Raw genomic sequence first — 23,475 nt, 5'->3', positions numbered from 1 at the left:
TCTCATACGGCTGGTGGAAGGGTAACCTGGCACATTTAGGGGAAGAAAGACTATTTTTAGAATTCTTATAATAATTGTGCACTAGAAAATAGTAACTTTTTATTTTTAAAAATTAATGCACATAATTTTTGCTAATATTCTTTTGGACTTATGTGACTTGTATAAAACAGATGTGGTGTAGAGTTTTTAATCTGTCTGTTTTCATCACATAGCTGAATTCCATGGTCTGTGCAGTAGTGGAGTAGGTATCACCGTGGACGGAAGAGGTAACTTTGTTCTGCTCTACACCTCATAATAATTCTGCAACTTCATAGCTCTATGATTCTACTGTAATATTATGAATGTGATCATATTTAATATTCTAAAAATATATCACTGTAGAATGGCAAGATAAATTATCTCTAAGAGCAGTTGTTGCCCTGGCTGGCATAGCTCAGTGGATTGAGCACAGGCTGGGAACCAAAGTGTCCCGGGTTCGATTCCCAGCCAGGGTACATTCCTGGGTTGCAGGCCATAACCCCCAGCAACCGCACATTGATGTCTCTGTCTCTGTCTCTGTCTCTCTCTCTCTCCCTCCCTCCCTCCCTTCCCTCTCTAAAAATAAATAAATAAAATCTTAAAAAAAAATAGAAACAGGATCAGTAGATTCAGTAGATCCATTTACCCAACAACACTAAAAAAAATAAATAAAAAGAACAGTTGTTATAAGCTAGGTGATTAAGTTTTATGTAGATGCACCTTTTTCATAGTGGATAAATATGTGTTACTAAATGTGCATTGTTAAAAATGTCAGTAACAAACTACTCCCAATGATTTTATGCATACCATGGCTTAAGAAGAAGCTGGAGTTGATATTTAGGTCAAAAAGATAAAGACTGAGATTACTTTTTTAAATTAAATAATGGTACTGACATGGTTAAAAAAATCTTTAAGACATATTTGATATGGATCAAGTTTGGATATACAGCCCCAAAAATAAATTGTTAGGACTGTTTATATCTAAGAATACTAAAACTGTTTTTATCCAACTAGAGAAGTAAAATGTATTGTTTTCTTATTTTAAATTTAGCAATATGATTAACAAAATTCCAAAGTAGAAACTTAAATATGAAATACATATGTGTTTATTTTATTTATTTTCTGTGTTAACAAACATATACTTTCATTTTTTTAAATAAAACTGTAGGGTGCTGTTAATCTGCATTTTATATATATATTCTTCTACTTTCATGTCTGAGGAGACTTGAGGCAAATTACAGATTAGTTGACAGGGTAATGATGCATCTTTGCAATGAATATCAGAAACCAGAGTAAAGAAGAAAACTTTTACATGTTTCTCCCAAAAATAAAATGAAAAGGCTGACATTTCTAGAGTATTTATGATTTTTTAAATTCTAGAAAACAATAGCATCAAAATAATGACCAAAGTTTGAGCATAGTGATCAAAATTTGATTTTATACCTATTCTATGTTTTTTTCCCTCTCAACACAGCCTCCCCAACAGAGCAAGCCCCCTGTTGAAACTGCTTGGTTGCTCATACAAGCAAATCATTCCTCAGGTCCCACTGAGCAAGGGTGGCAGAGAGGGACATGGTCATGGTTTACTGGGAAACATCATGTTCTCAAGTATCCACATTTGTACTGGCCTCTCCATTAATTCCAACTTATCAGCAGAGGAACATTTATTAAGTATTATATTACTTTGTTGACTATAAAAATATGATAATAAAGTAGAAATATTCCATGCCTTCAGGCACCATAAAGTTACATAGACCACCCTAGTAAATCTTTGTCTTTTAATTAGATGGTTATAATATCTATCAAGATGAGTTTTCCTTTGGATTTTAAGCCAGCTGCCTATAAATTTCTTAATTAATTTGTCATAAATACAGATGCATTCCATGGTTTAATTATTTGAATTTTTGCCAGTTGCCTCCATTCTATTATGACTTACCAGGGAAGTGTCCTGTATCAGTTTTATCCTTATTCCTTATTTTCATTTCCTTTCCCTTTCTGAAGGTAGGCAAATTGTGGGTTTGCCAAGTTAAATTCTCTATATGTTGAATGATCTTTATTAAACCTGCATGTATCAGCAAACAATAAAATGTCTGTGAGTATTAAACTTTCGACATTTGCTGCAGATATCAATGAATGTGCTTTGGATCCCGATATATGCGCCAATGGAATTTGTGAAAACTTACGTGGTAGTTACCGTTGTAATTGCAACAGTGGCTATGAACCAGATGCCTCTGGAAGAAACTGTATTGGTAAGTTATTTGTCATATTTATGTATGAGCCTTTCATGTATTTTAATCCCAGAATGTAGGGGAAATCAAAATACAAATAGAGTACTATAACTAGAGATCTTATAGTTTCTCTTATTTTCTTCTTAGTACACAAAGATAAAAATGTTAGAATCAGACAGATTCTGTTATGCAGTAACAAACTTCTTAGTGGCACAACTTAGTATTTAGATTTTTCTTTTCTCAAATGAATGGACACATACTAAATTATTGGACTGTTGTTTTTCTGAATCTATCTTAGTTATTTAAGTTTTCACTAAGAAATAGACTTCAAAAATTAACAGGGCAGTATAAATACTGTTAAGAAAATACAGTCTTACTGATTGACATAACTTTAACTTACATACTATAACATATCTAAACATGATAACTGGGATGGATGTTTCTTTTTGTAATTTAAAAGAGAATATTTGAAAACACTCAAGTATATATATTCAAGAATTTGCAAAGAATCTAGATTTTCCCACAGAGCACTTTAGTTAGCTTTTATAAAATTAATGTCACTCAACCCATCATTATATGTAGTAATTTTTACATCTAATCACTGACAACTGTTATATTGAAGCCTTGATGATTATGATTAGAAAGGAATGCATTTTATACATTTATGGTACTGGCTTTTATTTTTGAGGATGCCCATATGATCTTGAGTTGAAGAAATACATACAGATGGATATATAAAACTTTATTAAATGTCATGTACTTATAATAGGTTTAGACACCTACAGAGAAGGGCACCAGCCAAAGATTATTGAAGCTATAGAATATATGCAAACCAGCCAGCTTTTATTCACCAAAGCAAAGTTGCTTTCAGCAAAACTTCCAAGTACAGTTGAGCACATGGTATTCTACTAAAAACAGGTTCGTGAGCATTCACATACTGAACACAGTTCATGGCACTACTTAACTCTTTAAATTAGGTATATGCATAATTTGGTAAAAATTAAAACTAGGTTTTAAAAATAAAAATGAAGCCAAGTTCCAGATTTTGTTTGTTAGGGCTGCTGTAACAAAGTACCAAAAACTGGGGTGCTTGAAACAGCAGCAATTTATGGTCTCAGTTTGGGAAGCCAAAAGTCCAAAGTCAAAGCCATGCTCTCTGTGACAGCACTCGGGAGAATGGTGCTATTACCATTCCTTTTTATTCAGCACCATTCCTTTCCTCTTCTGGCTTCTGGTGTTTGCCAGGAATCCTTGGTCTTTCTTGGCTTATATATACATCACTGTAGTCACATGTTCACCTTCTCCCTGGGCGTCTTCACAGCCTCTTCCTGCTGTGTGTGTCTGTCTCTCTTTCCCCTTTATTTTCAAACACCTCCCAGACTGGATTATGATAGCCGGATTACTTATATAACAATTCTATTTCCAAATATGGCCACAGTCTGTGGTGCTAGGGGTTAGGACTTCAACGTATCTTATTTGAGGGACACAATTCAACCCATATCATGAGGTAATTGGTAAATAAATTGTGACGCAGCCACTTGATAAAACAAACAATGTAGAAGAAGTTATGGGAATTCTTAAAATATAACACTAATTTTTAAAGATCAAGATTCAAAATTGGAACAAAAACATAATATCCAAAGGTAAAAAGATCAGATAAAACACAAAAAATTAATATTATCAGTAGTGATAGAATTATAGGAAATATTTTTTTAATCTGTTTTCTGAATTTTTACAATGTCAGTATATTGTTTGGTCAGGTACTGTTGTTATTTGCAAGACTAAAAATGTAACTTTTGTCAAAGGAAATCTTCACCCCCAAACTGAAATTTTTATTTTTCTGTCATTAACTATACTTGCAAAAATGAGAGTGTGGATATCAAGATAAAATTAAATGTGATCTTCTTAAATTCTAGCTTTAAATATTTTCTAGGCTGTTCTAGATTGCTAAAGGAATATATAAAATGCATCATTAATTTCCATTAATAATTAATTGCTTCTGAGGTTAAAAACATAATGGGATAAGATTAGTAAATACCTTTTATTCAATTACTATTTAATGCATACTTTGTTATTTTAATTTAAAAGTTTTATTTTTATTACATATAAGCAAGCATATATAGGTAGATGAGTTTCATCATTTAATCAATTTCACCAGTGCTTAAACTATATCACATATAATCCCACTACAGGATAATAAGTAAATGAAGAACTAAGCAGTGATGTGTCTTTTCCAAACTATAATATACCTCCCAGGGACTTCAAAACACCTTAAAAGTGGCCACCAACATAAGAATTTGCCATTCAGATAAAACTGAATATATTTTGTTTGGGAATCAAAGAATGTGTTGTAGCTTCAAAAAGTCTGTGTCAAGAGGAAGAATGAGAAAAAAATAAAAATAAATCATCGTCAGTCACTGTGCTGTGTTTCAATATGTATATCTCCTGTCTTCTGATGGTTGCTTCCAGACATTGATGAGTGCTTGGTAAACAGACTGCTCTGTGACAATGGCCTCTGCCGAAACACTCCTGGGAGTTACAGCTGCACGTGCCCACCAGGGTATGTGTTCAGGACCGAAACGGAGACGTGTGAAGGTACGAGCTGTTCCTTGCCTTACATGTGAATAAGGAAGCACCTACACAGCCATAACTGCCCAGTACGCTGACAAAGCAATATAATAAGAAGAGTATTATTTGAATATTTAAAATTTTATAGTCTCATTCAGTTAATATGCCAGTTTTAGAAATAGCATGCACCTAACAGTTTATGAATACTGTTAGTTTTGTTCCAATCAGCTAAAGTAATGACAGGCATTTGGGACAAACATTTTGAAGTCTAAAAACAAAAGTGAAAAAAGTGAAAGGGGCGCTGGCTGGTGTGGCTCAGAGGATTAAGCACCTGCCTGCAAACCAAAGGGTCACTGGTTCAATTCCCAGTCAGGGCACATGCCTGGGTTGTGGGCCAGGTCCCTGGTTGGGGGTGCATGAGATGCAACCACACATTGGTGTTTCTTTCCCTCTCTATCTCCTTCCCTTCCCCTTTCTCTAAAAAATAAATTCATAAAATCTTTTTTCAAAAAAGTGAAAGGAGCCACTTTGTTTTAGTTGCCAAAATATAATGTCAGATTTTTGTTTGTTTATATTGTTGTTCCATATTAAAAACCACTGTGACACTTTGGACTAGGGGAGCCAGAATTGTAATGGCAGATTCAGCTCTTAAGCATTTTATTTATGAAATGATTGATAAAGTACCTCAGAGGTTGAAAATATTTGGGGCCTGACTAAAAATAGTTACCTTAATTAAATTTATAGTCTCAAAAATTGTCCTTTTCACTTGATATTTAAAAGTTATTGTTTGGGCTTACAGATCATACACCACTGTTTAAAAGCTGTTTTCTTTTAACCACATTTTTCTGCCATGGAGGTTACATGAATGAGTTAAATGCTTAGGGAAGACCTCGTTTTCAGAGAGATACCAGCTAAGTAATAGGTACATTTAGTTATGCTTTTGTTTCTTGATCAGAGTACTGCATGTTTCAGAATAATCTGTCATATGACTACTAGTCGTTTCTTTCGAAGTCTCACTTTGTGTGCCTACAGAATTGTCCTATGATATTATCAATGCAATAACTACTTCTGAATAGTAACTTTTAAAAAGATTTCATCTTTAGTTATTTTGAATAACCCTTTCCTTATCTGTTAAAATATCTGTTTCTTAGTGACTCCACAGCCAAGAAAACTGCAAATGGTAATATTATGCAAAAAGATGTTAACATTCTCCCTTCATCTTATTGTTTAACTTCAAAGCATTCTTGTGAACAGAAACAAGTTAGGACTGGAAAGAGATGCAGGAGCACAAATGATTCAGCTGAAGTCAGTAAAATGCAATTACAATGTGCCATTCTAAGTCTGAATTGAATTGGAAGGACCACTGAAAACCAGTAATTAGCCTGAAGAAAAAAAAAGGAAAGAAAACAGCATAAAATACAGTTTTTGTAATCTTAGTTCTGATAACTGTTTCACCTCCTGCCCACCCCATTTTGCAGAGGCTCCTCAAAGAAAAATGCTCATGCTGTTGCCAGTTAAAGTACTCGAAGGTTCATCTTCTCCATGGATGAGCAGGGGCACATGAAAGTTTTGAATATCTTTCTGTAAGATATAAAAGCTCTCATTTTAAACCAGATAAGGCGTCTCAAATGTATTCAACCACAAGCTTTATTTTCTAGCACCCACTGCCCCCTACCCCTAACATCTATTCTTCAAAATTGCTCTGAGAAACATACTCTGTAAAAAAGTATTCTAGCTGTATGTCCTCCATGAGTAAGTATTTTGGTGGGTGGAAGAAGGGATTTCAAGAGTTTATTAATCATTTTCTTCTTTCTTCCCAACTTTCCACACTTCTCACCATCTTTTATCATTTTATTTATTGTTTGTTGGAGGATTAAGCTTCTGTTAAATGTGAAGAAACTCTGAAAGCAAGAACAGTTTAGAATAGCTTCTTGATTTAACTGGGAAGCTGATGATTATTAGGACTGGTTTCCCTGTCCACAGCAACATTACCTTTTGGTGCTATTGTGAGAGACACACACAATGGAGAACTAAATAGATAGCGTCTTTGATTTCATTTGACCAAAGTTTGGTTTGTATAACTGAATTGTCAGTGATATTTATAGCACACCAGTATTTCCTCCATTGTAACAAGAAAGATGGAGTTGAAGGGCACTAACAGCCAATATACCAAAAAAGAAAGAAAAAGCAGGGACGCTCATGGTTACACAAACAACTGAAGAGTAGGAGCAAATGGTGTTTAATAATGGTGTTGACTGATTACATAAATATTACAGCACATTAATACAAAAATCAGGCAACAATAAGGATTAGAAACAGTTTTCTTCCCTCATTTTGTCCAAAGGATAATTGTTCCTGATAAATCTGAGCCTTTTCTTTAATATGAAATGTATTTTATATCTGTCATTTATAAGAAAGAAGTTTGTATTATGTAAATAAAAAAGAAATGATAGAGAAATATTTTGGCTCTAACCTTGTGACATTGGTAGAAATAAAAATGATTTATCATGAGAAACCTAACCAAGTAACTTTTACTTCTACATTTTCTTCCCACTGTTATTTGCATTTTATTAAATATTTTGCCAAAAAAATAGACCCAAAGGCCACGAATCTTTTTTTTTCCTTTGGGTCACCTCCTTATTTCCACCATCAAATTCACACAGTAAATTTGTCTGCCTGAAGCACTTCTCTTCATTCTGTTCTTCCTAAACTAATTTCCAAAGACTAGACAGGGAATTATTAGCAGATTCATTACAGACTATAACTTTCTCTGTATATATTTGCTATGATAACCAATTTTGTTTGTCACTCACATTTTCAATAGGCTATTTTAAATATATAATAGCAGTAATGATAAAGTTGCTCTGCTGTTTCAGACTGAAGTTACAAAAAATTTATTTTACTTTTTTGTTTGAGCTCTGAGAGCCTGTGAAAGTTAAAATTTTTACAGCAAGCACTGTGGTTTAGATTGTGTTTCCAGTGACATAACTAGTTAAATGTAAACCAGATGTTCTTTGAAGTTTATTTCCAGGAATGTACAGTGAACTGTTTCAATTCCTGGTTCCATGACATTTATAACATAAAAACATTGTATTTAAGGAAAAATTAAACAGTTGATATCTGTAGCTGTCATTGCATGTGTTTATAGTTTTTGAGTTCATAATTGCTTAATTTAAAATAGGGATTTTGAAAACATATGATACATTTTTCTGTTTTGGGAGCTTCTGACAAATGAATAGGTGACCTATCCATAGTCTGTCCTCGTATTAGTTATCTGCTTCCTGACTATGTGATTCTTTTTTTACATTGTGTTTCTATGGAAAGAATTTCAGTACTCTGGAATAGATTTTTTTCATTCCAAATCTGTGCTATATTTACAAAAACCTGTTATTGTATTTTTCTTTTAAGAGGTTTTCTTGCTACAGACAACCTGAAAGGAAGATGTATTTATATTTCCTCAAACAATTTTTACTTCAGAAATTAAATTACCACCTGGAGGATACTTCTTTAGTAGTTTTGAAGTAGCAAAGAAGGAACACACCTGTTTTCCACATTGATTTTTAATTTGCATTTCAAGTCTACGCACTTGAAAATCAACAGTGAGCTCTGCCTTTTCAGGACCAATTTAGTTTATATTTGACTTGAGACATTCAAGAGCAAGCATTACAGTGTTACAGTTATTTATCTATGTGTTTTCCTTAATGTGGTATGTTATATTTAATTCAAAGGGGTGTTCCAAGAAAGTATAAGTATTCTGGTGAACTCAGAGACCCTAGTAGTATTCAACAAAAAAACTCTTGAGATATGTTAATCCGTTTCAGATAACTAACCAAGTACAAAAAGAAATCTGTATACCCCCTCTTTAAATTGAGTGGTTGAATTTATACTGGAAGTCGGTCTTTGATATTGTTGCTAATATTGTACCTGAAACTTGTATTCATTTTTAGCCAGCTCCTATTCAACTTTTTAATTTTATTGGTTTGACATTTTCATTAGTCACCACTTGAGAACATAGGTACACTCTAATTCTGTTTACTTCTGACTATCAACAGGAATTGTTTAGATTATGGCATATGATTTGATTTAGGACTCAAATTAAATTAATGCTAGTAAGGTTTATATGAAGCAATTAAAAAATTTTTGGCTTTTTAATTTTACCAAACATATATACTTTAAAAAAAAAAAACTCTCCACACCAAACATGTAAATGTGGACAAGCCAACAAGAGAGGGAGGTGGGTAAGGACTGGAGGAGAATGCTGTGCCTGGTAATGAAATGTCATCCCTTATTTTCTGACTTATATTCAGGAGTCTGGCATTACAGCCAGCATGGTGCTGTTTTATCTCTAATACAGGCTTTTTGAATTTCTAACACTTCGTGGAGCCATGCAGTGATCCTCTGTGCACCGCACATCACACCTGACAATGTGTTGTTTTCCATGGAGTCAAAATTCAAATTTCCCACAGGACAATGATATCTTAATATGGGGAAAGATTAATCCAATATATGTAAAGTTGTGCTAAAATGGTGAAGATTCATATACTAAACCCTCTCAAATAGGCTGCCTCCTGTAGTCCTACTGCGTCCACAGTTGTGTGTATGTGTATCCACGTTGTAAAACGCATGTCTCTATTCCCCATTCACTTTATGCTTCATAGATCCATATTAAAATTACGAGAGCCAAGTTCACCAGACGTTCTGGCATGGCATGGCTTGTTGGAATAATATTTTCCAGAAACACATGGCAGTTCTAACAGAATCTTTTCCTTCTGGATTGTAGATATAAATGAATGTGAAAGCAACCCATGTGTCAATGGGGCCTGCAGGAACAACCTTGGATCTTTCAATTGTGAATGTTCTCCCGGCAGCAAACTCAGCTCCACGGGATTGATCTGTATTGGTAAGATGCACACAAAGTGCCAACATGTCAGTTTCCCTGCACCGATAACCTGAGGCCTCAGACCTCACTGTGGATGCAAACAGAACATGACTCCAGGAAGCTAAGAATTAGGAGTTACTCTAGATGTTTTCTCTCGTTGTCAACATAGAAGTAAAACCTGATCACATAAACTGGACAGGCCCTTAAATTTCATTAGATTCTAGGATGTGTTCCTTTCTTACAAGTAGATATATCATGCTGTAGGTTATAAGCATTTCCATACCACACACATATTTATATTTGTTACTCTAAGAATGCCTTAGGCATCAATACAATCAAATCCCCTCTGCATACTTTTTATAAACAACGTTCAGTGTTCAACAAAAATTCGATAGCATTTGGACTCAGTTAACAGGACAAGAATTTGAAGATTTTAAGCTTTAAACACATAGAAAGAATTTATTGTTTCCTCATTTCTTCCATCTATCACAAATGTATAGGCTTCAAGGAAGAGAAAACTGTTTTAAGGTCAGTTCTTGATAATGACAGTAGGGCATACATAAAACGACATCATCTGATCAATTACTATAAGGAACAATTCTGCACATGTAAGGGCAAAAAAAAATTTAAAAAAATCCCTATTTTTTTCCTGCTTCTAGTGTCTGTGGCTCTATCAGCTAGTCCAGGGGTGTCAGACTCATTTTCACCGGGGGCCACATCAGCCTCACGGTTGCCTTCAAAGGGCTGGATGTAATTTTAGGATTGTACAAATGTAACTACTCCTTAACAGTTAAGTGAGAGCTCAGTGCTGCAGCTGGGTAGAAATGAGGTGCCAGGCTGGATAAAACAAGGTGGAGGGCTGGATTCGGCCCATGGGCCTTGTGTTTGCCACCTGTGGGCTAAGTGTACCACCATTTGTATCACTAGCTAGTATCTACCTTTAAAGTGAACTAAATGTATTAGGAAAATATTTCAGTTTTACGTAGTACCATGTACATTGGAAGTTTCTTGTTATCTAGCCAGTGTGAATTTTCAATTTAATATTTGCCAAAGACAACAGTATTTTCAGTATTAACAATATTTGGCTGATAATATGATAATGCCTGAGTACCTATTTGTTACATGAAGGGAAATGACCAAGTCCAGAGTCACCAGTGAAAACCTTCCCTTTGGAAATCCCACCTCAGCTGGTGAAATGTGAGGCTTGCTCAGCTCTCCATGTTCAGAAATAGACTGCCATCTGCCTGGGGCCTTCCTTTTTTTCTTATAGAATTCCAGAGTGGGAGGAGGGGGAAGGAGGCATGTGGGTTGGATCTGGTAAGGCAGAAGTATTTTTGCTAAGCCACAATTTCCAACTGAGATAGAGTCATTTTATTATGCAAAGGAAATGAACTCAGCATTAGTTAATTAATGTCTCAGAAAACTAAATCTGTATGCCACTTGGGCAATCAAAGATATCTTAGCTCTGCTTCATCATAAACACTTCTGTTATTTTGGCCTTTTACCCTTATACTTCTTAATGAAAAAAGAACAAAGGCTTTTTATTCCCATGTCATTATGTTGGGCAATCCCACCATATTTGTTTCAGGGAATGTGTTATGTGTTGTTATGCATTATGATCAAATTTGAATATCCCAGCCTAAAGCTGCTCAGAAAGATAGTTATTTAATATTTTAAAAATTTAGATATCATTTTATCCACTTTTTTCATTTAAAACAGAATTCTAAGTTTAAAAAGGAAATAAACAGAAAGTAGTATATATAGAAACTTTTTTTTTGATAGGACTGTCAAGTGGCGCTAATCTGGGTTTAGCCTGCAAACAAACTGAGCTTTCATACGGTCTCTAAATTTAGAACAAAATAAAAATTCCCTGATGTGATGACAAATTTAAAATTAAGTTACAGCACATGAATTAGTTAGATACTAAAAATAATTAGGAATTTAGAATCTGTTCTGCAAACTTCCTAAATATAAATTAATCTTAAACTGTTTTGTAAACGGCTTGAAAAGACGATTGTATTCTGTTTGAAAATCATTAAAAATGATAGAACAGTAAACTTTATTAATGCATTACAGTGCTCACACTTGATGGCTCCCCATAATCTGAACCAGTTTCCCTCATGTTTGGCTTGGGCCTGCATCCCGTCGTCCAGTTACGCAGATGTGACAAGGGCAATGACCTCTCTGTTGCCAAACCCAGTGGTCTGTTCTCATTTCTCATCTTAGCCTATGTTAGCAGTGGTTGGCACAGTTTATCACACACCCTTTCTCAAGAAGTTTTTCGTTTTCGATCTCCTTTTCTCCATTCTCTTTTCTGGTCCAGTTTCTCAATTTTTTTTTCTTTCATATTTTCCTGCTCTCCACCTTGAAGTGCACCTGAGGTCAGTCTTTGAACCTTTTACTTTTCGAATGTCTACATTCATGCTTACGTGCCCTCCACATTGACTCTCCAATCCATCTTTTCACCCTCACCCTCTCCACTGACTGCAGACTTGTCTTTCCATCTGTCTGCATAGTGTCTCCATTTGGAGACATTTCTAATAGACATTTCAAACTTAACATGTCAAAAACCAAATTCCTATCCTTCAGCCTAAACCTGTGTCTCCTAGAATCATTTCTGTCTCAGAAAAATGACAACTCCATTCTTTTAGTTTCCAGAGCCAAAAACTTCGTGGTCACCTTTGATGCCTGATGCCTTTCTCTCAAACTCCACACTGAATCCATCAGCAAATCCTGTTGATTGTACTTAAAGTTTATCCATATTTCAACTACTTCTCACCATCACCACCAACAACCCTCAGTCTTAGCCCCCATTATTTCCCTCCTTATTATTGTAGCCTCTAATCTGCTTATCCTGCTTTATTTTTCTCAGAGATTTAAAAAAATTTTTAAGTTTATTGGGGTGCTATTGGTTAATAAAATTACATAGGTTTCAAGTGTACAATTCTATAATAATGCATATATGTAATCATTTAGCAGTAGATTGCATTGCGAGTTCACCACCCAGTCAGTTCTTTCTGTCACCATATATTTGATTCTCTCTACCCTCTTCTACTGCTCCTCACCCCCTTCCCTCTGATTACCATCGTACTGTTTTCCATGTCTGTGAGTTTTTGTTTGTTTATCCTATTTTTTTCATTTGTTGCTTTCAGTTTTATATGCCACATATGAGTGAAAGCATATGGTTCTTGACTTTTTCTGTCTTATTTTGCTAACATGACACTTTCAAGATCCATCCATGTTATCTGTTGGCAAACGACAGTGCTTAATCTTATCTAACCCTTGACTATGTAACTACATGTGTATTCTTTGTGTGTTGTATACACACAAATAAGTAATAGAGAGAAGGAGGAAGGGAGCGGCGCAGAGAGAGAGACACAGACTGAGAGAATGCATGGCGTTACAGAGTGAGGGCTGTGAAATCAGACCATGCAGGTTTGACTTGATGCTGACACCATACTAATTGAGTGGTGACCTTGGGTAAATTAGTTGACCTCGGTGTGTCTCAGTTTTCTCATCTGCAAACTGTACATAACTTACAGGGTTATTCTAACAAGTAAATAAGATAATACATGAAAAGCCTTCATTAGTGCTCATGGCTACCTCAATAAATATTAGCAGGTACTATTACAATATATCTTAAAATGACTACAGTCAAGGTGATAAATTAGTAATTAGTCCTAACCCTTAAAACATACAGTATCTGGACTATTTATACACATAGTGGCTACTTACAGGAGCTTCTCTGTTTCCTCTGTGCTATGGAATTTACAGGTTTGAGCCTATAAAAAGTCTGTAATCTGAGGCCTGATACAAGTGCTGATGAGCAAGTCCTTTTCATTCATATACAGTTTTTCTACTCAAAAGGAATCTCAAAACAGTAAAATGTAAACTGACTGTTTATCTCTTCTCCACATCCCTGCCCTACAACTTTTTGTATCCAGTCAAGAACAGAGCCATTTGTGTTGTTTTAACCTCTGTCCCAGAAAGCTTGGGTTGTAGGTGACTTCCTCACACCCACCACCACTGTATTACAGAGGGAATCAGAAATTACAAGTGATCCCTTCATGGGCCTGCTAGTTTCACTGTGGTTCCTTTCCTATTTCTGGTTATGTTTTGTTTTTATTATTGAATTCAGCAGTAAAACTTTATCTGCCCATATTGTTCATCGAGTTTTAAAATAAATACTATTGGGTTATGCTTTTTCTTCATTGTTTTCCAAATCTGTGTGCCACAATATGTTATTGAGATTTCATTAAATTGTTTTACACATCACCTGCATTGGAACCACTGAAACAGCTGGTCAAATGCATATTCTGGGCTGACTCTTGCTTGGAGAGCCATGAATCTCCATCTTAACCAGAGCCTCAGTGATGTCGTGCACACTGAACCGAGAGCCACAGTTCTACAAGAAAAACTTTGTAAATGATAGACTTTACCCAATTAGTATTTGCCATGTTAATTTCAACTGGATTCCTTGTTGTTGCTTCACAATTATTTAACAGTCAGTTAATGAGGAACTTCAATTTGATATGGAGACTTAGTCTAAAAATGTTGAGAGTAGTTATTGCTGGATGGTTGGATTACAAATGAATTTTATAGTTTCTTTTCTATTTCCTCAAATACTTTACCATAAACATGTGTTGCTTTTTGAACTGGAGATAAAACTATGCATAGGTATGTATAGAAAAATGCCTGCAAGAAAACACATCAAATATTAGCCTTGGTATGTCTTACTGGTAGTGTTACAGGTGATGTTTATTTTCTTTGTCTTTTAGATTTTTTTGTTTTCAAATTATTCATCAGATTCAATATCCAGTTGGAGAAATACTGGCTTCTCTCTAGTTATAGGACCTACATTGTTTGTGGTTTATTGGGTGGGGAGTTAGAGATTATTTCAAGAAATTTATTTGATAAAATATTAAATATCAAAGGAGTTAACCATAAAGGATAAACCTTATGAGTATTTCTCACAAAAGTTAAGATGTTTTACAATAATGCACTGCGTTTGCAAGTATCAGCATAAAATGTTGTGCAGCAGTGGCCGCTCCTAGAATACCAGCAGATATAGTTGTATTAATTACCATATCATGTGAGATACATATAGTGCAGTACTTAATTTATGTGTATGTAATATACTACTATATTTAAATGCATGTGCATGTAAATGTGTTTGAAGGATATGCTGTTAAATTTATTATAAATAATCCTTTTGGTTTTTTAATACTGTAAAAAGTAGCATTGGTGTATACAAGAGCTGCGAGCTCCCCATCTTTTCCTATTCCTTTTTAGACAGCCTGAAAGGGACATGCTGGCTCAACATCCAGGACAACCGCTGTGAGGTGAACATCAACGGAGCCACTCTGAAATCTGAGTGCTGCGCCACCCTCGGAGCTGCCTGGGGGAGCCCCTGTGAGCGCTGCGAGCTAGGTAGGGGCCTGGCCAGGGGGCTCTGGGCTTCCCATTGGAAAGCCTCTCCCTCCATTAGACAGCTAGCTCATTATGTATTTCCACAGTGAAGAAGACAATAAGATCATTACAATCCTAAACTGTTCTCTTTTCTGGTGGGATTTACTCATTTCTTAAAATATATATTTGGTATATCCTTTTACTGTCATCAAACCTTATGAGTATTTTAGACAAGGCAGGGAATCTGCTAGAATTTAGCTTTTGGATGACTATCGGTATTCTCCAGTGCCCTTGATTGCATGTGTCCCCGTAGAACATGACATTTCTTTAAATCTTTTATTTGTAATTCAGCTGGCAATGTGAAACCAAAAGGAGCTTTCATAGGAGTCATCAGGGGAATCTCACAGTGGTTCCGCACTGGTGCAGTTTCCACAGCATGGCCTGTGCGGCACTGAATTCAACAGAGGGCAGCTGGAGCCCTTGGCCTCTAAAGCCCCAGCTCGTGGTTTTTATTTAGCTCCATTTAATTCCATTAGACTGTTTTTTGAGCTTAAAAGACAGTTGTATTTCCTTTTACAATGAAGTGAAAATGTGTCCCATTGTTCTCACAGATACAGCTTGCCCGAGAGGCTTTGCCAGGATTAAAGGTGTTACTTGTGAAGGTGGGTGTTTTGCTGGATGACACCGTAAATCTTTAGAGCAGTGTGTAAAATTAACATTGGCTCTCACACTTTGGAGAGCCAAGGTCATTTTCAATAACCTTGAAATTTCAGTAAAAATGCTCAATGGAATGAATAAATGCTTCAGAATACTATTCTTAGGAAACAGCTTAGAGTTTCCCATTTTTCCTCTTTATACTGTCGTGAAAGTTTTCACGAGGCCACCACTAGCCTTTAAGGCACAGAGCAGCTGGCAGAGGAACACGTCTGGGCTGTGTTTTATGGGCGGGTGAGGCTGCGGTAATTTTCACAGCTGGTACCTAGGAAAACCGGTGGCTGTATTGTGGAATATTTCTGCTTAACTCAAGTAATAATTCACATTGTATTGCAAATTGAATATGCTGTGTAGGAAGTAAGACTACACCTGCCTTTTCTATTTGTGACATCTTTATCCCTACACTTGCTCCTTTTCCCTACAGATGTTAACGAGTGTGAGGTGTTTCCTGGTGTTTGTCCAAACGGGCGCTGTATTAATAGCAAAGGATCTTTTCATTGTGAGTGCCCTGAAGGCCTCACCTTGGATGGAACTGGCCGAGTGTGTTTGGGTAAGGGTCATGCCCTTGTGTATTTTATGCATGAAGCTAACCATGAATTTTGTTATTCTTTGGGTTGTACCAGTCCAAAACCATTAGGTTCATAGCTAGAAACACTTTAAGTGAGATCTTTTGAGGAACAATCATTAATGGGTATTTTTTAAATGAATGTGTTTCAACGAAACAAGTTTCTGTATAATACCAAAAGATGATATTGCTCAAAAATTTACCTCAAAAATTACAATTTCGTTAATCAGATATTTTAGGAAGGTTCAGTCTTTCACAATGAGTCAGCGGAGTAAGAGAACTGTATTTTGAACATGGAAGAAAAATTGGAGGCAAGGGTTTGAAGGGAACATTTACCTGCCCACTGCAGCTGTGCCCTTAGACTGCAGTGGGAAAGTCAAGGTTGAAGTTATGTTTTTTCTCTTTGAAAACATTGACCATCCCTTTTCTCCCTTGACTACCTTTACAGTTTAAATTTTCTTCATGCTTTATTTTCTGAAGAACTAAAATGAAGAAGCTCTTTCAGCATTGTATCATAGGAATGCCTTGTTGACCTTACTCTTTATCGGCATCGTGCTTGTCTAAATTCGAGTTTCGTGACTGAAAAAAAAACTTGTATTAATTCTACATTGTATTTGCACAATTTTTTATTTACTTATAGGATTTTATCAAATATGCCATGGAACAGTTTTAAAAATAACCTTATATAGGCTTGTATTTTAAATTTAAGCTTGTAGACAAAGCATGAACAATGGTAATGTTATTTTATATTCAAAGATCTTTAAGGTATTTATGTATATGTCAGAGATTTTTAAGATTAATAGTGAGAAAAAATGCAACATTGTACTGTTTAGTTATTATAATTAACAGATTCATTTTAAGTTAATTTTTGATGACATATTTAAATTTGGATATAAAATAGGACTGTAAAATCATATGGAAATGTTTAGAAATTATAATATCCAAAGCCTGATTAAGGAAAAATTCTTTTCAGATTTTTATGGTTAAATAATTTACAAAGTTTTGAGAAAAGTAAAGTATCGTTTGAAGATGACTATCAGTCTTGTTCAAGTGACTAATGAAGTTGCCTTCAGTGACCAAAGAAATACATATGATGATATATCATTGATTGTGAATTATCACTAAGCAAAATTAATTCCCAATAGCATCACTCAAAATTAAACCATCTGTAATATTCTAAAAGGATATGCTGAATTTTTCATCTCTGTACCTTGGTTATGTAACCTTGGTTATGTACAGAGTGACGAGTTTTTGTCACTACTTCAATTATGCTACATTAATTCACTGTAGCTAGGGATGTGAAAAAGTTTCAAGAAGATAATGTCATGTAAAAATGTAAAATTTTCTGAGAATAAGCGTGGAGGTAAACTGCTTTGTTACAGTTGATCTAAATCAGAGGTCGCAAACTGCAGCGCTTCCAGGGGTAACATAGATGAATGGAGTGGTAATAAGGAGTGGTGGGGACTGCAGCAAGCTGTCATGTACATATATCATCTAGAAGCTTCCCAATCTATATTTTAATTTCTGTGCAAGCCATTCAAAACCTTCACAGGCCATATGTGGCTGGTGTGCTGACAGTGTTTAGATTCCTGATGTAAACATTGATAGAGACCTCAGTAGTAAAGACACCAGATTACTCAGCCAGGTTACTGTAATATTTTACATACTTAGTTCAAATGGTTTTAAAACAACAACAACAAAAACTAATCCTAGAATAGCTTCTTGAGCAAATTACCTCTATTATTTCAGAAACAATTTGACTCAAGCCAGAGTTCTCAGGCTACCTGTACTTAATCAAAATTGTCACATCTTGTTAATGTCTTTACTTCCCTGGTGACAGTGTAGGACGGAGTTGGCTGTGAGACCAGCCCCTGAGTGCCTTGTGGTAACAAGGCTTGTCAGGTTACTGTCACCTTCACGCTGGCAGAGAATGTGGCTTCAAGTTGATGTTACTACAGATATATAAGGCAGTACATACCTTGTATATCTGTGAATACCTGTATTCGGTCTGCCAAACCAGCATAAAAATGTACCAGTTATTTTTTTTCTTTAAAAATAGGACTTCTTAATTACAGTACTTGGAAATGTATGTAACTTGAAGCTAAAGGAAGTTGCTAGAGTTGATGTTACTTCGGAGGAAAACTTGAAAGAGTCACTATTGACAGTAAATAAAGTAGAAAGCACATTTATTTATTTATTTGTCTTTACATTTCCATTAGGGATCTCTTTCCCTCTGTTAAACAGTTTTGAGGTTTAGGAAACGATTGAATATCTTGAAATACTCTTACCAAATAAAACATGTTATTTGGTTAAGGAAAACCTTTTCTGAACTCATTATCCATATTTGCAAATTAACAGCGAAGCATTTGACTGTAGTTTGACCAGCAACTCTATTGGCCAACAGATAAATGTGCTATTTATAAATGGTGCTACTTGACCCTATTTTGTGACTATTGATTGATCTTCTGAGGTCCTAGCTAGCATGCCAAAACCTTAGTATGCTTCAAGGTCGAAGGGAAAATATGACATTTAAATAATTTGGCCCCTTATTAGAGTAGATTTATATAACCTGGAGCAAAAACCTTAATGCAAAAGATTAGTTTTATGGGAAAAACCCTTTGTACAATAGTAGTTTTCCTTTATAAAGGTATTTTAATAGTTGTACTAATTAGTCCTGGCCCATGTGGCTCAGTTGGTTGAGCGTCGGTCATCCTGTAAACTAAAAGATCATGGGTTAGATTCCTGATTAGGGCACATGTGTAGGTTGTGTGTTCAATCCTGGCTGGGGTGCATACAAGAAGCAACTGTTTTATGTTTCTCTCTCGCATCAATGTTTCTCTCCCTCTCTTTAAAGTCTATAAGCATGTCCTCGGGTGAGGATAAAAAAACAATTGTACAGATTGGCAAATAGTGTTGATCATTTACTATTTATGACTACAATCCAACAGGACTGCTTAGAAGCCACTTTAAGCAGTTCAGTGAACAAGGAGAATCTGTCACCGAAATTATTTTATTCTTTCTGAAGCAAGCAATCAAGAAAGGGATCATAGGTGATGGTATGAAGGGGCCTTATCACAAAGGAACCTTTTCTTCCTAAAGATGGCTTGTGAGAATTAAGTAATGGTAAAGGAGAACCACCTTTGCTCTCATTAGACAGCTGTCATTATGGAGGCCATTCCAGGAGGTCCGGGACTGGGTCTCTCACCTACGGGTGTAGCTCCAGGGCCTGGCATCATGCCAGGTGCCAAGCACTCTTGGTACCTGGATGTTCAGTGTACAGCTTCATGTCAAACTGTGATTTCACCCTCCATGTAGACATCCGCATGGAGCAGTGTTACTTGAAGTGGGATGAAGATGAATGCATCCATCCTGTCCCTGGGAAGTTCCGCATGGACGCCTGCTGCTGTGCTGTTGGGGCAGCTTGGGGCACCGAGTGTGAGGAGTGCCCCAAACCTGGCACCAAGGAGTATGACACCCTGTGCCCCAGGGGGCCTGGCTTTGCTAACAGAGGGGATGTCCTTACTGGGAGGCCCTTCTACAAAGGTAACTGAGCAGCGTGTTGGTCCCCCTACACTAACCCCCCACATACTGTGAGAATTGGTGTGCTTCAAACATTTGATCACCCACTTGTTTTCTTTGTTATTTTCTTTGTTAAATGTAATTTGTGGCCAACCCTTTTCCTGGGCATATAAATCACCTACGTAAGATGGTGTTGAAGTAACGATGTAAATCGGTCTGCTAATTTCAATTTTCTTACATTGTTCTACTGTAATTCTGCTTTCCTTAACATGGCCTGCAAGATGCAGCTTCCATGCAGCCATAAATCCTCTAGACCCACACATGAGCTTTACAAAACAAGTGGGCAGAAATAAGGGCATCAGAACTCTTCTTGACAAACACAGAATCTTTCACAGTTGAAACTCTTTGTGTGGCATCGATGTGATCATTGAAATTTTTGACATCCCCCATCATTACTTGGATATATTCTTTCCCATTATAATAGCTTTTAAACTTAAAGTGATGGGCCTGCTCTTTTATATCAACCAGAGCTCCATTCCAGCTTTATTCTGCTTCTAGATATCAATGAATGCAAAGCTTTTCCTGGGATGTGCACCTATGGAAAGTGTAGAAATACCATCGGAAGCTTCAAGTGCCGTTGCAATAGTGGCTTTGCTCTAGACATGGAGGAGAGAAACTGCACAGGTAAGACTGTTCTTTTGCTGCGTTTGATAAACCCTGGCTCTCTTCCTTTTGTTATTTGAAAGTATTGGCATAAAAAGCCCACCCTCTCATTGAGAGCATGTATGTTTTTCTTTTTGTTTCCTTCTCCCTACTCTTAAACCACTTCTCTAGACAGGTGAGAGTGCTGCAAAATAGTGTGAAAATGCTATTTGTTATATCTACAGGAACAACATAAAATGTGATTTTCAGAATATATGAGTACTCAAGAACATAGCCATTAAATCAACAGTTGTATACACTTGATACAGTATTCTGTTAAAAATGGTAAAGTTTAAAACAGAAAAGTAGTAACTTATTTTCCTTATCCATGAACAGTTTTTGAAATAACTATTCTTTAGTCAGCATTCATATCCTTCTACATAAATATTCCCTTTGTTTTGAAGGAATATGAAATTCCTAATTTTTTATTAAATAATATAACAAATTACCCCAATAACTTGAAATATATCTCCAAAATCTTATTTTTAAAACTCTTTTTCTTTATACTCTTTGGACTTTTCCCTTTTCTTCTGCCCTCACATGTGCTACTTCATCACAATCTTCTTTGAAATGTGTGTCTTCACTCCCTTCTAACCTCCTGTTTCATAAGGTAGCACCAGATTCACTCATGGACCTACCCAGCCTACACTACCTCAAAAGCACTTCAGAAGTGTCCGTCTGGTCTTCTGAAGTTCCTCTGTCTTGGCTTTGTGCTACGCCTCCTGTGCCCATCCCAGCTCTTAGCCCCCCACCGTTTTTTTCTGCTGTGGGTGCTGAGCTTGGCTGGGAGAGTCTGAGCAGAGCTGACTGAGATCATTCCGCCTCAACCAGGCCCTGGCAGCTGCTCGGCCACGCGTATATTCACCTCTTCACAGCACTTGCTGAAATTCTCTCAGCACCACTTCTAAGCCTCTGCAGACTCGCACACCCTCTCATGTCCTTATTTATTCCCTTCTTTATTGAGAAACAAATCTGATTGGCAGGACCCTCTCACACTTCCTCTTCTCTGCTAATAAAGTTTCCTTTTCCTCCCATAATCTCTTCACTTTTAGAGAACAAGACGTGGTCTTCCTCGACTTTCCAGTTAGTTTCTCTCTTTCACTCTGCTGCCCTTTTCCCGCTTCAGGCCCTGCTCTACCAGAGTCCACTTCTCTCTCTCTCTAGCACCTCCCCTACATATGCTCTTTCTCTAGCACCTTTCCTCTTTACTGGTTCCTTTCCCTGGGCTCATAAACAAAATATCTCCTCAGCCCTTCTCTTCCCCCAACCTATCATCCTGTTTTCCTGCTTCTACCTCTCACCTCTCTTTTCACTAACCGTTTTCTTTGTAACCCTGTATAACTTGGACTGTTGCCCTCCTTCATATACATGTTCTTGCAAAAACACTTTTTCAAGTTAAAAAAATCTTCCTCTTACACATGTTCTCCTTACCACTGGCTAGTTCCCTTCCTTGATTTTCTTCTCTCTTGGTTTCCATGGTACTTCTGTTTCAGTTGCCCATCCTCGACTGTGATGTACCTTCTCTAATCTTCACAGACTCTTCTTGACTCTGGCATTTCCCATCCCTTGAGCGTTTTCCATGGTCCTTTGCTCTCTCAGCATTCTGCCTGTTGGAATTGCACCTATCATCATGACTTCATGGGTGGCTTCTGTTAGCTGACTCCTAGGTGCCATCTCTAACCCTCTACTCTTCTAACTTTTCTAACTTCGATCTGGACAGAATCTCCCATTGTCCCATCCCCCTCTTCGTCTGCCTAGGGACTTCCTTGTATGAATTGATAGGATAATTTAACTCAGGGTAGAAACCTCAAACTTAATTTTGACATCTCCCTCTCCTGATGAGTAAGTGACAAAGTTACATATGTTCTTACATCAACATGGCGGTTTCAAGTACTTACAGTATTTTTTCTAGACTATTGCAGATGCAGGTTTGGCCCCTGAGGAAACAGACTCTGAGCAAAGATTAGCATGCAGGAGGTTTATTAGGGATTGCTCCTAGAATCCACAGTTAGGGGAGGGAAGGGAAGGAAGCAGAAATGGGCAAAGGGAGAAGTTGGGCTGTGAGGCAGTCCCGGTGTAGCCCTCAGCCTACCCCACTGGGGGCTCTGGATGTGGGGTAGCTCACTAGAATCGTCTGGAGTTAGGACAAAGGGGCTAGGCATTTATGTAACTGCATGGTCAACCTTTGGACACCTTTGCCCAGAGGAAGGGTACCGCTGTGGGAAAGCAGTCCTCTTAGCCAAGGCATTTCCTAAAGACAGTTTACATCTCAATGCTTTCTGTCAGCAACAGTCCCAACAGCTTGAGAGGGAAGGACAAATAAGTCCTTTCTTCTTGAAGGGAGAACTGGGCACCATATCATGGTGTCTACTGCATTGCAAAATCTTCTAACATCTTCCAACCCATTTATTTTCCACAGTCAGACTTTTCATTTTCACAACCACCAGATTTATCATCCTGAAGCAGGGCTTAGATTGTTTAACTTCTCACAGAATAACTCCCATTACTCAGACAATCCTAGACCTGGGAAAAGAAGGTCAGAGTTCTTCCAGTTCTGACTCCACTTCTTATTTTTGGTATGAAATTAGTGAAATCACTCAGTGGCTCTGAGCTGACTTTCTTTAACTTGAGGTAGATACTTGGCAGCACTGCAGTGTTGTGGGGCATAAGGTGAGGGGACAGGTCCCTGCTGGCTGCCCTTCTTCACAGCGTTCAAGGCCAGTCTTGTCCCCGTGCCTGGTGTCCTTGGTAGTCACGCCCATCCTACCGGCTCTTGCACCGATTATCAGCCTCCGTGGCTCAGCAACACTACAACTTCTTTTCTCTGAAATGTATTATTTTTATTCACCTATGCATTTTATCTCTTACCTTTC

The 23,475-nt window shown here is 36.8% G+C and overlaps 1 protein-coding gene across 4 annotated transcripts in view; it reads left to right on the top strand.

Moving 5' to 3' along the window:
* Nucleotides 1–23,475, top strand: part of FBN2 (fibrillin 2) — a 257,503-nt gene that overhangs the window by 165,084 nt on the left and 68,944 nt on the right. For all 4 annotated transcript variants that reach the window (XM_036020716.1, XM_036020718.1, XM_036020715.1 and 1 more), the window contains exons 17-25: nucleotides 213–266; nucleotides 2,142–2,267; nucleotides 4,716–4,841; nucleotides 9,595–9,714; nucleotides 14,986–15,123; nucleotides 15,714–15,764; nucleotides 16,241–16,366; nucleotides 19,697–19,924; nucleotides 20,459–20,584. In XM_036020716.1, the coding sequence (XP_035876609.1) occupies nucleotides 213–266; nucleotides 2,142–2,267; nucleotides 4,716–4,841; nucleotides 9,595–9,714; nucleotides 14,986–15,123; nucleotides 15,714–15,764; nucleotides 16,241–16,366; nucleotides 19,697–19,924; nucleotides 20,459–20,584 (1,095 nt within the window). The remainder of the gene's footprint in view (nucleotides 1–212; nucleotides 267–2,141; nucleotides 2,268–4,715; nucleotides 4,842–9,594; nucleotides 9,715–14,985; nucleotides 15,124–15,713; nucleotides 15,765–16,240; nucleotides 16,367–19,696; nucleotides 19,925–20,458; nucleotides 20,585–23,475) is intronic.

The sequence above is a fragment of the Phyllostomus discolor genome, chromosome 3 (genome assembly GCF_004126475.2).
Source record: "Phyllostomus discolor isolate MPI-MPIP mPhyDis1 chromosome 3, mPhyDis1.pri.v3, whole genome shotgun sequence".
NCBI lineage: Eukaryota > Metazoa > Chordata > Mammalia > Chiroptera > Phyllostomidae > Phyllostomus > Phyllostomus discolor.
The sequence above is the reverse complement of the archived record's forward strand: the minus strand, read 5'-3'. Positions and strand labels throughout refer to the sequence as shown.